At 36.6% G+C, this 11,968-nt stretch overlaps 2 protein-coding genes across 2 annotated transcripts; one reads left to right on the top strand and one right to left on the bottom strand.

Moving 5' to 3' along the window:
• Window positions 1–907: 907 nt before the first annotated feature.
• LOC306852108 (nuclear prelamin A recognition factor) lies at window positions 908–8,942 on the bottom strand. The gene is made up of 12 exons (XM_079388757.1): window positions 8,665–8,942; window positions 8,157–8,247; window positions 7,954–8,019; window positions 7,677–7,814; window positions 7,454–7,586; window positions 6,785–6,919; window positions 5,562–5,680; window positions 5,351–5,480; window positions 5,032–5,104; window positions 4,736–4,873; window positions 4,275–4,432; window positions 908–2,855 (listed from the first exon to the last, which is right to left on the bottom strand). Coding segments are annotated over exons 1-12 (1,434 nt in total). The 5' UTR covers window positions 8,667–8,942; the 3' UTR covers window positions 908–2,604.
• A 644-nt stretch (window positions 8,943–9,586) lies between these two features.
• LOC306852114 (cytochrome b-245 chaperone 1 homolog) lies at window positions 9,587–11,909 on the top strand. Its single transcript, XM_079388765.1, has 7 exons — window positions 9,587–9,757; window positions 10,010–10,097; window positions 10,180–10,221; window positions 10,330–10,403; window positions 10,483–10,579; window positions 10,657–10,801; window positions 11,129–11,909. Exons 2-7 carry the CDS (start codon window positions 10,010–10,012, stop codon window positions 11,283–11,285), a joined length of 603 nt encoding a protein of 200 aa, XP_079244891.1. The 5' UTR covers window positions 9,587–9,757; the 3' UTR covers window positions 11,286–11,909.
• The last annotated feature ends 59 nt before the right edge of the window (window positions 11,910–11,968 follow it).

The raw sequence follows: 11,968 nt of genomic DNA, 5'->3' as shown, positions 1-11,968 counted from the left end.
GTCACACGAGTTCTCTGGCACAGTTTCACAGGGGCTATGAGATATTTTTTTATTTTCAGGAAAGATTTTGATATGTAAACTCGTTGAGTAACTCTAATAATTCTATTGCATGTAAGACTCTCTTATGGTGTACGTCTTATAAGATAATTTAGTATGCTTTGGATTATTGTTTGTAACCCTCATTGTTTGTTTTATTGTTCTTTCTTTGTCTTTGTAATTGTTGTTTTGTTATTGCATAATAAAAAAAAAATAAAAAAAACGGGCTATGAGTTATTATGTGCATCTGGATTTGCAATCATTCTTTAAAAAAAAAAAAAAAAAGTCTTCGGATCCTGTTGACACTGCTGTTGATCGAGTTTGCTTTTCTTCCTTTTTCAAAGGGATGTTGTCTCTAGACCTCCTAATATGGTTTGATATGGCATAAAATGTAAAAATTATCTCATTAATATTTAATAACAAATAAAGTAAAACCAATTTCTTTGTACGTTTTGTGGTTACATACAGACATGTTTTTTAATTTGTTCTGGACTCAAGTTTTTGGTTAGATTTCTGCTCGTTTGTTAGAGATCATATTATGACCCAGCTTTCAACTTTTTATTTTTTCTTTCACTTATGATATGTCATTCCATAAGGAATTTTATTTAATTAATTTGTTGGCAAAATTTACTATATATTAATGTAAGTTAGGTGATTATAAGCCATTATTTCTCAGAAATTAAACAATACCCAAAATCTATTTATAATCTGATAAACAAGAAAGCTGTCAAGTGTATTAATGTATGAAAACATTTCCATGTTTTTATTTAAATTAGTTTAATTGTGATTTTGTATCTTTCTTCTCTTGTCTTCACCCCCTGGCTAATGTAAAATATTAAATATGATTCAATTTTAAAAAAGGGCTATGGGTAATACAAACAAAAAGAAAAAACATTTATTTTATTTAATAGAAATGATTTTTACATATAATATAGATAGGTAAGTGAAGTATCTTTTCATTTTAATAATTGTAATTTAGCTTTATCTTTTAAAACCAGTTAAACCTTTTAACATTTTTATGCTAGGCCCATTTATTAAGCCTGAATTTGACACTGTTTGTACATTAAATAGGGACACATTGTTATAAACAACAATAAGTATTCTGTTCTAGAGGTTTAATATCCATAATAGTTCTGTGATCAATTCAGGATTGCATCTTGACATAGTTGGAATTCCACGGCTTTTATGCGTAGACTAACATGTGTAGTCATTCATATCATTAAGCAACATCATTATAATCAGATTTTTGAATTAATAAAAATATCTATATAAGTTTTCCCTTTAAGTAATTTCTCCTCACTATAATCAAATCTAGCTACTGCGATAGCTTTTTGCTTTCTTTCATGCAATAAAAATATTAAGATTTGCTGATTTACTTGCAGAGATTATCTGCCTGTCGACATACCGGAGCAAACTTATGAGAATCATACCATAAATATTGTTACTGTTTAATCACAAATGGGATCCACTCCTTCAAGTGTCAAACTCAAATACACTAAAAGTTCAAAGAACATCTCGGTAGCACTGTGTGATCATTTGCTTTTTAAATTTGCAATTAAAGTGTGAACAGTAAGAGACTCGGTAATAAAGTCATACTACCTCTTGTGTTTGGCTTCACGTGTCTGAATTCACCACACTGGTTAATGGCTCAAAAGTGGTCAAGCAAGGAAGGACATGCACTTTTTTTGCACTGTATCTATCTCTCTATCTCTGTGTGTGTATGCATCATTATTTACTTCTGATATTATAATTATCTAATTATTTTTATTATTATTGTTACGTGACAGCTTTTTGCTTTCTTCCTTGCAATACATACTGGGCACACTGTGAGGGATTTGAGGCCCTAACTGCTATCCATCAATCCATATATAGTGGTGTATTCTACCATCTAGTGTCTCATTAGAAAACTGCAACAAATATCAAACCAATAATCTTACCACTGGATACAGAAAAGTTAATGTGTCAATTAAAGAAATTTATACACACACACACATTTGTGACCCTGGATCGCACAATCAGTCATAAGTAGCACGGGTATATATATTAAAAAAAAAAATTAAAATTAAGCTTTAATTGATGGTGGGTATTCATTCATTCACTGCGCCAATATGTATTAGTTTTGTACTTTCTACAGTCGAATCTTAGTGATCGTCATACACAAAATGCTATCACTATTTCCTTAAGTGTATATTAACAGGATTCAGTAATTAATATCAATAATAGTAAGTTTTTTTTTTTTGCCTTGTGTTATTGCTATTGTCCTTTTAATAACACTTTTTATGTGATGTCTGGTTGCCCAACCATGCATTACATAATTTAGGTGTAATGTGGGTGAATGTTCCAGAAAACTAGTTAACGAATGCTATTTTTCTCATTAGTAAAGCAGAATTCAATTCACTGCACAGAACAGGAAGCCTGTTTGGTCCTCTGTTCAACGTTTCTTTTACTGCAGACACATTTGCAGGCCGTGTGAGCCCAAGATAGCATCAAACAATCAGTCTTGATTGGTGCTTTTAATGCCAAGCTTGGTTCCAGATATGTGGGAACGCATCAGTGAATGACTTCCAATCACCACTGAATATCAGAATTTAGCGTCTGAGAGGGCGGCTGCGTGTGGTTCTTGTACTGAGTGTGGAGGCATTGCTGTGCATGTGGGGAGTCGTGGCCATCCAGCCAGTCCTGGTAGAGGCGCTGAACCTCTGGGTTGGTGTCAGGCAGTCGGACAGGTAAGCTGTTATAGTGCTCTTCCATTTGCTGGACCAATGTGCGGTTAGGACGACCTCCTTCTCCCTCAGCTTGTCCTCGCCCACTTAAACAGCCTGAATGTCAAAGAGAAGGAGAGATGAGGAAAGAAACTGTATAAAGTTGTATAAATGACAGCACCCATTACAGTTAATATAATTCATGGCAACATTAGCAGTACGTGGAAGTCGTGGCCTAATGGTTAGAGAGTCGGACTAGTAATCGAAAGGTTGCGAGTTCGAGCCCCCGGCCGGCAGGAATTGTAGGTGGGGGGAGGGAATGTCCAGCGCTCTCTCCACCCTCAATACCACGACTGAGGTGCCCTTGAGCAAGGCACCGAACCCCCAATTGCTCCCCGGGCGCTGCAGCATGGCTGCCCACTGCTCCGGGTGTGTGTTCACGGTGTGTGTGTGTGTGTGTGTGGATTTGTTCACTACTCACTGCTGTGTGTGTGCACTTGGATGGGTTAAACGCAGAGCACCAATTTCGAGTATGGGTCACCATACTTGACAATACGTCACGACTTTACTTTACTTTACTTTAGTACCATTTCAATACATTTACAATAATTTACATAATTTACAAATTACAAACATTTTCTTAAGAGTCAAAGAGGAAACATTTATAAACGTACAAATAATTATAATACTAATATTTTTTAAACATTTATTGTTAGGGTTAGAATTATTTTACATTTAATATCACAGATGTATTCATATCTAATATTAAAGATGGGTTTTGAGCTATTTGTTACTTAATAAAATAGTAAAGAAACAAGATTTTTTTTTACTAAAGTACAATAAATTATTTATAGTTTATAAATGACAGCAAATTATTTGAAAATATTCAAATAAAAAAGTTATTTTAAACTGTAATATTATACTACTACCGTTTTAGCATTTTTGATCAAATGAATGCAGCCTTGGTGAGCACAAGAGACAAAAAAAACTTATGACCCCAAATATTAACTATTTTCCTGTACTGACTTTGTATATGTAACTTTTCTAGGTTATGATTGATTGTTATGACATGATTGATTCAGTCAGTGTGGAAGAACTTGACTGGTCTGCAGAAAGCCTCGTCCTGATCCCAGCTGAACTCCTCTGGTGTGACTTTATATGCAGACCTTGAGCCAAAAACTTGTCACCAAACACCAATGACTTGTATAGACACTATAAGGACAAAAGTGTTGGGACACCCCCTTCTTTAGAAGAGAAAAAGCCACTAACAAAATTGTGGCAACAAAGATGGAAACATAATTCATGTATTTAAAAATTGTATTTCCATCTCTGTTGTAACAGTTTTGGTCGTGTCTAAAATGACAGTACCCTTATGTAGAAGTCATTGGTGTTTGGTGATGAGTTTTTGGCTCAGGGTCTGCATATAAAGAGGTGCATATACCAGAGGTGTGAGTTTAAAAATGCAGGCCTGGTGAGCAGAAGACACTTCCTTTAAAAAACATGAAAAATCTTACTGCGCAAAAAAGTATTTCATACCTCCGGGGCAGGAAAGCACCTCTACTAGCTGGTAGGGCACTTTGCCTTTTCTCATTCTGTGCACTAAAGTCTGAATGTTCCGGAAGCCATAAACTGCAGCAAACTGCAGCAGAGTCTCTCCATCACGCTCTAGCGCCACCTCCTGGAAGTCTCGATTCCTAGCAGAAACAAGACAGATGTTTGTAAAAATCAATGAGGGATAACATTATGGATTATTATTTAGCACTGACTACATATCCATTACTTGTAAATAATACAGATTTTCCATATAGATCAGCGTTTCCCAATCCCAGTCCTCGCGTCCCCCCCCCCTCCACTCCCCTCCACGAACATCCTTCGTATGTTTATCTGAATCAGGTTTGTTAACTAAGAGAGACATGCAAAATATGCAGAGTTGTGCGAGGACTGGGATTGTGAAATGCTGATATAGATGATCTGACACTGACTGGTCTGTTTCTCACCTGAGTGTCTTGTACACAATCTCTTGGACGTCTAGCCCAAACAGCTCTTTGGCTGCATGTTTGAAAATGTGCTCCAGGAAGCCTTCGGATCCATGACCTTCATGCCTGGTCATACCTGGGTCACTGGTCTCACCAAATCTAACACAAACACACACATTTCAGGATTGTTTGCCTCTTATTTTCAACAGTATAACCATTCAGCAAGACTCTGATTGCCTTTGCTTTAATAGGATAAATGTAAAGACCTATGGAATTCTTTATTCTAATTCCAATATAATGGTGTTAATTTAACTTACACATGATCCAAAGGAGAAGAGTCCACTTCCTCTACAGTAACTTTGCTTTGTTCCATTAAGTGGAGAATCTCTCCTAAAGAAAAACAGCCATTTAGTGTCATTTCAGGAGTACAAATATCACAAAAACACCCTTCATGAAACCTGTTCAACCTGTTTCTATACAGTAACATGCAATAGACTTTTCCGATCATTTGCAAAAATGAAAGACGGACAAGGGAAGTACTATATTAGGAGAAATAAATATAATATGGTCTAAACCTATTGCTAGTTAATAATTGATCTGAAAAGGTAACAGCCCAGTATCTCCTCGCAGTCATACCTGACGTAAGCACACAGTCGACATCTCTGGTCTCCAGGATGCTGTTGTAGAATGCCTCTCTCACAGCTTCAAGCTTCTTATCAAAGCAGGGAGCCACCACCACATGGAAAATCTGATCTGGGGTCAGCTTCTACAAAGACAACACCGATTCAGTGCCTCATTCTGTCACTACCAATAAGAAATTGACCAGTAAGCCCTAGACACCTCTCACCTGTTGTCTGGCAAAAAAGTCTTTGACCAAGGAACCCATGATCTGCTGAGGTGATCTGGCGGTGCAGATGTGTGGTGTGACCAGGCTACCAAGAACACGCTCAGCATAGCGAATCCATCCTGCAGAAATACACACAATTACACATTTAATCTTCGTATGTAAATTACATACAGCAACTTGTGACGATAGTAAGCAGTATGGACTACCATTTTATCTGACAACACTGAATTGATATTCTCCTACAAAAAAAATTATATTTTAGTAATTTTTTACAATGTCATTTTTTATTTGACTATTTTTGAGAAAAATAAGTGACCAGCATTCAGAGCTATGATGAGAAGGTGAAACATAGTGTGAGATTTATTTATATTTGACCAAAATGCAAGATCTGACAATAACTCATAACTATGCACTACACAAATCATGACAAAATTACTCTCTTGAACCCATTTATGCTACTACTAATCAATTTATTGCGTCCTAGCTGAATAAAAGTGTTAATTTCTTTTATTAAACAAAATGTTACATTTAAGCAAAACACATAGCCCTGGGTTGTTTCAGGAGAACTCTCACTGAACTAAACATACTGTAAGTCACATTGGATAAACACATCAGCTTAGTGAGGTAATAATTATCATCCATGATAAAAATGAAATAATGGCCACAGAGTGAGAAAGCAAGTTGTTAAAAGTGCAGGAAGGGTGTGTAAGGCAGCTTACACTCATCTATCTCACAGCTGCAGAATGCTATGGCTATCTTACACAGTCCCACCCCTTCTCACACAACCCCTATTTACACGCTGAACCACATTTGGCTCTTATCTACATTTAGAAACAAAATGTTTGAGAAACACAAAGGCTTGAGGTTCACACAAAGGTGATTATTTGTGTTGCAAGACAATGTCAGTTTGCAACCACTTCACCTATAATCTTCAAAAGTTTAACACTGATATGGAGATAATAATAATAATAATTCATTACATTTATATAGCGCTTTTCTGCTTTTCTAAGCACTCAAAGCGCTCTACATTGTGAGGGGTGGTGTCTCCTCGTCCACCACCAGTGGATCCAACTGAAACCTGCAGACTTTTCTTGCATTGACAGCTGAAAGCATAATCACATCAGCTAATATAGATTTTATAAAAAATTAACATGCAATGCGGCGAAAATCTGCAGAGATTCTGTGTGGACCTACTTGCACATTGTTTATCAGGATGGTCTTACCTGGACATGAGGATGTGAACATTGGCATGGCATTAGAATCATGATGTTTACGACGGTAACGCTGCACAAATTCTCTCTGGCTTTCCAAAATGCTAAAACTTGCAGCTACTGTAGTGTCAAAGACATAATGAACCCCTGGGGAGAGAGATCAATGAGACCTTAAAACCGCATGAAAGACATCACGTACCAGGGTTATCATCATTAACTAAAACTACTAAAAACATTTCTGTTAACTGAAATATATGTAAAATAAATACAAATTTAAACATTAGATGGAAAAACTGAAACTAAACCAAAAAAATGCGTCCTTGGCAACTAATTGAAACTTAAAATGCTACAAATACTAGCTGTAAATATAACTACAACTGAAAAAATATATATATTTTAATATAAATTACTAAATTTAGTTAAAAATAAAATCACTAAAAATAAAACTAAAATGGAAATATTATAATTAAAATATTAAAATTAAAGCTAATACAAAATAATAAAAACTACAGTACTATATAAAAGATACTGGAATAACACTGATGTGTACAAATATTTAGGACAGTTATTAGCTTAGTCAGATTGTACGTGGCAAATGTTTACTATAGTATGTGAACATTTTGATTAAGGACGTTGGCAAAGTGACAGTGACTTCAAGGCAAATGTGGCGTCCAGACGTACCCACACTCTTTAGGAAGCCACAGAGTTTCTTTGCAGCTGCTGGAACATCCAGCTGAAATTTAATAGCAAAAAATGGCAGCGACTGGGGACACACAGACACCACGAGAATTTTGTGCTTCGAAGTGTCACATTTCTGCCAAAGACACAAAAATAACAACGTGAGATACATCCACGCAGACCATCTTTTCAAAGTCTGACATTTTTCAGGTTTACACTACACTACCTTATTGAGGGCGAGCACATGGTTGATCTCGTCCACATTTTGCAGAGAGATTCTCTGGCCTTCGTCCTCCGATATGCAGCCGTCACAGGACAGACACGCGCTCAGCAACACCTGCTGAACTGAGGTAGACTCCTTCACCTGAGAAAAAGCATGTATCAGATTATCCACAGGTCCAAAACAAATTTGTTCATTCATCCTCCCCCAGACCAAACACAAACAAAACAACAGATGCAAACCACAGCTTAACAGATGAGTGCAACTCAATGAGAAAAAATACCTCTCCAGTGGCAACACCTTTCTCCTGCAGTGAGTTTATACCTTCATCACTCTTTTTTTTGTTGCACTAAGAGGTGGAAATAAACAGTGATTAATGACGAGATAAAGCAGTGGAACAGCCTCTGATTCAGACAGGAACCAAAACATTTGTAAATAATAATGCGTTAGGCTAAGACATACATCAGTATTAAATGGATTTATTACCTGTTTAGTGCAATTCTCACACTTTTCTTTTTTCCGTCCAATACTAACTTCAGACATTGTATAAGAAGGAGCTTCTGAAATGTTCAGTGCCCTATGAAAAGATAATAAAACTTGTATTTATAGAGCATTCTGGATATTAACGTTATATGACACCAAAAACACATATTTAACCTTAAGAGTGCGATTAGAATTAAAATGCAGTTAGAAAAGCCTGTTATTAACCTCAAACATCCACCCAAGCTCCAATTTAAGGGAAATGTGATGATTTTAGGTTCCCATGATACACTCTATTCAGTTTCACTTGATTGCTGTTTTGAGGATCTCTCGTGCTTTTGTACATAATCACAAGTTAAGCGGTTGGATTGCATTCATTTCCTCAACATGTGATACAGGGTAATAAACCGTGACATTTACTTAACCAGCTGTCTCAACCTTACCTTACAGACTGTCTGAGTGCTAAAATAAAGCATAAACTACAACAAAACAAAAAACAGGCCACCCAACTCACATGAAGCCCTTATTGTTCAGAGGGACCCCAGGAGACGAAGCTGCAGTAGGTCTTTACAGCAAGGAACTTCTCCTAATGACACTTGAAAGCGCGAGCTGGTCATCAGAAAACAGCGCTCTGCGGTGATATAACACTGATGTTCATCCAGTCATCCTTTCATCCGAGTGGGACACATTCTCGGCTCGATTTGACTCCGGTACAATCCGACTCCATTGTCCTTAAGCGGTGTGCGATTCGTGAATGAACCGTCCTTTTGAGGCGGATCTTTTTAATGAATCAGTTGAACCGTTGAGTTACTGACTCATTGAATCTTTCAGACATCTCCGATTCGTAAAGATTGAACAACCGAACAGTCTCTTTCGAACATATCTGATTCGTGATTAGCCGGATTATACGGACGCTCGACTCGCTGTGATCCCGGTTAACAATCAAATAATGCTATTTTAGTATTGTCTGATGTAAATGCAAATTATCTTTATGTTCTAAATCATGGCTGCAACAAATATAATACATTTACAATTGTTCACTCGGTTCACAGAACCGAACTGTTTGAAAGAACCGATTCGCGAGAACGACACCTTGCGCATGCGTGAATCAGCAACAATGCTTGACTTACTGTAAAGACTCATTTTAGTCGTATATAGTAATATTTTGTGGATAGTTATGCCATATTTGATATTTTAATAAGGGCATTGCATCAATTACTAAAACGCTTTGGATTTACAGACATTTCCAACCAACATAACTGTTAGTGCGCAGTCTTCAAATAATCACGAACTAGCTATTCATACAGATGTGTCAGATTATTCACGACCCAAACTGTTTTTGAACTTTTAGAATGAGTTCGAAATCGTGCAGAAAGGAGTCGTTTTAATGTAAAGGTCGGGCTCCTTTAATACATCCAGACCGGAAACCGCTGAGCGGAAGTCAAAGTCTTTCGAAGGCGTGTTCACGTGTGTTGCATGATCAACACATTTTGTTTCCTTAATCTGTTTTGCTCCTGTTTTCTTTTGCAAATTTCCAACATTTAGATTTGATATATTTTGAAAATAATTATATTTAATTGTTTAAAAGAGCAACGCGACTTATTAAGGTAAGTAAGATGTCAGATGCTGTCAGTTTATGGCAGGACATCTGTGATCACATTAATGAGGGTGTTGTCCTTGTGCATGTATATGAAACTGCTCAGCTTTATTATGATTATATATAGCATGCTGTTCATAAAACACCTTTGTGCAGTATTAAAGATGAGCTTTCCTTCAGAGTACAGTGATGCTACACACATTACTGGAAATCTCCAACTAGATCTGTTAAGTGGTCCAAAACATTTGAAATGTATTTACAGATGGGGTATATGGTCGTGGAGAAACACACATCTGATCTTCTCCATTTGAAGAGGTCTCCTGGGATTAGATCATGGTCCCTTCTTGTTGGTATGAGAGAATTTGGTGACAAGAAGTGTGTATTCTACCATGTGCAACATAAAAAATGTCTTCCTACTTCCTCTTTTTACAGGAATTGCTTCAGTTGGACTAGCAGCAGCCTATTACAGCGCTGGTGAGAAATGTTCCCTGAATGTCTAATAACCCTGGAAGTGAATAAAACCATAAAAGGAAGTATTTTTGTGATCTGTGTTGCTCACTTTGCTTTGTTCTTTTGTTGTAGACAGCATATTATGGAAGATGTTCTACGTGACTGGCTGTTTTTTTGTGGCTTTACAGAATATGGAGGAATGGGAGGTGGGAGACATTTTACACGCGCTATATCTGTAGTGGATGTACTCAGCTGTCCTAACAGTCTGTTTTGCTTTGTCTTTAGGAGGCAGTATTTGATAAATCTAAGAACGAGATCGAATTAAAGACGTTTAGTCTCTATACCATGATATTGACTATGTGGAAAAGAGGACATGAGAGAGGTGAGTTTGTGTTATATGTTGCTATTGGTTTTGCACTATATGACTGCTCAAATGAAATGTTGTTTTGTCTGACTCAGTGGTGTTAGATCTGCGGCACCTGCGGGACGTGAGTGTTCAGGAGGAGAGGGTGAGGTATTTGGGGAAGGGTTACCTGTTAGTGCTGCGTCTAGCGACAGGCTTCTCTCACCCTCTTACACAAAGTGCCACGCTGGGCTCACGCAGGTACTTAAAGCGCCGTTTACAGTCCTGTGATTATGTAAAAAAAATGTATATAGATAGATAGATATAGTGTTTTAATATATTAATATTTTCATGTGCAAACTATTCAATTATTTGGGGTACGCAAGTTAAAAAATATATTTTATATTTTAAAATATAATAAAATATGCACCTTTCAGGGTACTCAAAGAAGCTTTACAAGAGATAAAAACAAGTAAAAAGTCAATCTAATAAATTAATCACAGCAAGAATTTTTGCACCATTAATTTTTTTGCAATGTGATATTTGCTTGACAGCTAAGCATACTATCACCATTTTTCTTCTATTCAGTGATGTGGAGGCACTTGCTGCACTTCTGAAGCGCTTCTTGGGTCTTGAAGACTTACAGCGACGTTTGGCAGAAGAAGTTGATCCTGATGATGACGACGACATTGAAGATCTGGGATTGGGCGATAGCAGTGATTCAAAAGATGAAGATGAACATTAAAAAACCTCAGGGATAGATGGAAAATGGTGGAAGACACCATATCAAGCCTTACGTGAAACAACCAAACATTCCAGTCTTACAAACATCCTGATGACAATCTCAAAGCATTCTCTTATTGTTGCCTTGCATTTTCACTTGCATCTTCAGAGCCATTACCAGATGACATTCAGTACTTTCGCAAGATTTCTCTGTATACTATGCTACGTGTGTAAATAATTGAACAGTTTGTGAAATAACTGCATGATGAATTCCCTTTCTTTGACCAAAGATCAGGTGGTCATGTGCTCTGATCCTCTATGCATGCCCACTCAGTTCACACTGTGCCTTTATACACTGCATGAGTGAAACTGAAAAACCGTGATGTGTGTTATACCCTTAGTGGTTTGTGATTTTAATTTCTTTTTGTATATATGTAAATATTATTTTGGATACTAAAGCCCAAGTTTTTTTTTTCTTTTTAAGACTCTCAAGCAAGAAAAAGAATATTAAACACACTGGAGCTGCTTAAAAATCAGTTGTCTTCAAAGGGGATGTTTTTTTTTTTATTGATGTGGCCACTTTTTTATTAGATTGAGTATACTTTGTTACACTTTTGTTTATAATAAAATTATTTGATAACATTGGTTCAAAGTGGATTATCATACTTTTTAGCTTAGTTGCATAATCATTAAACCTGTAGAATC

This window comes from Barbus barbus (assembly GCF_936440315.1).
Source record: "Barbus barbus genome assembly, chromosome: 32".
In the NCBI taxonomy this organism is placed as follows: Eukaryota; Metazoa; Chordata; class Actinopteri; order Cypriniformes; family Cyprinidae; genus Barbus; species Barbus barbus.
The sequence above is the reverse complement of the archived record's forward strand: the minus strand, read 5'-3'. Positions and strand labels throughout refer to the sequence as shown.

Bases quoted from the DNA above. Each gene is read 5' to 3' on its own strand.
- LOC306852108 (XM_079388757.1), bottom strand. The intron at 4,874-5,031 runs GTAAGTTAAATT...TGTTTGTGTTAG, and splicing joins TCTTCTCCTTTGGATCATGT to ATTTGGTGAGACCAGTGACC. The intron at 2,856-4,274 runs GTATGAAATACT...TTTGACATTCAG, and splicing joins GGTGCTTTCCTGCCCCGGAG to GCTGTTTAAGTGGGCGAGGA.
- LOC306852114 (XM_079388765.1), top strand. From the start codon at position 10,010: ATGGGGTATATGGTCGTGGAGAAACACACATCTGATCTTCTCCATTTG. The intron at 10,098-10,179 runs GTATGAGAGAAT...CTCTTTTTACAG, and splicing joins ATCATGGTCCCTTCTTGTTG to GAATTGCTTCAGTTGGACTA. The intron at 10,802-11,128 runs GTACTTAAAGCG...TCTTCTATTCAG, and splicing joins GCCACGCTGGGCTCACGCAG to TGATGTGGAGGCACTTGCTG.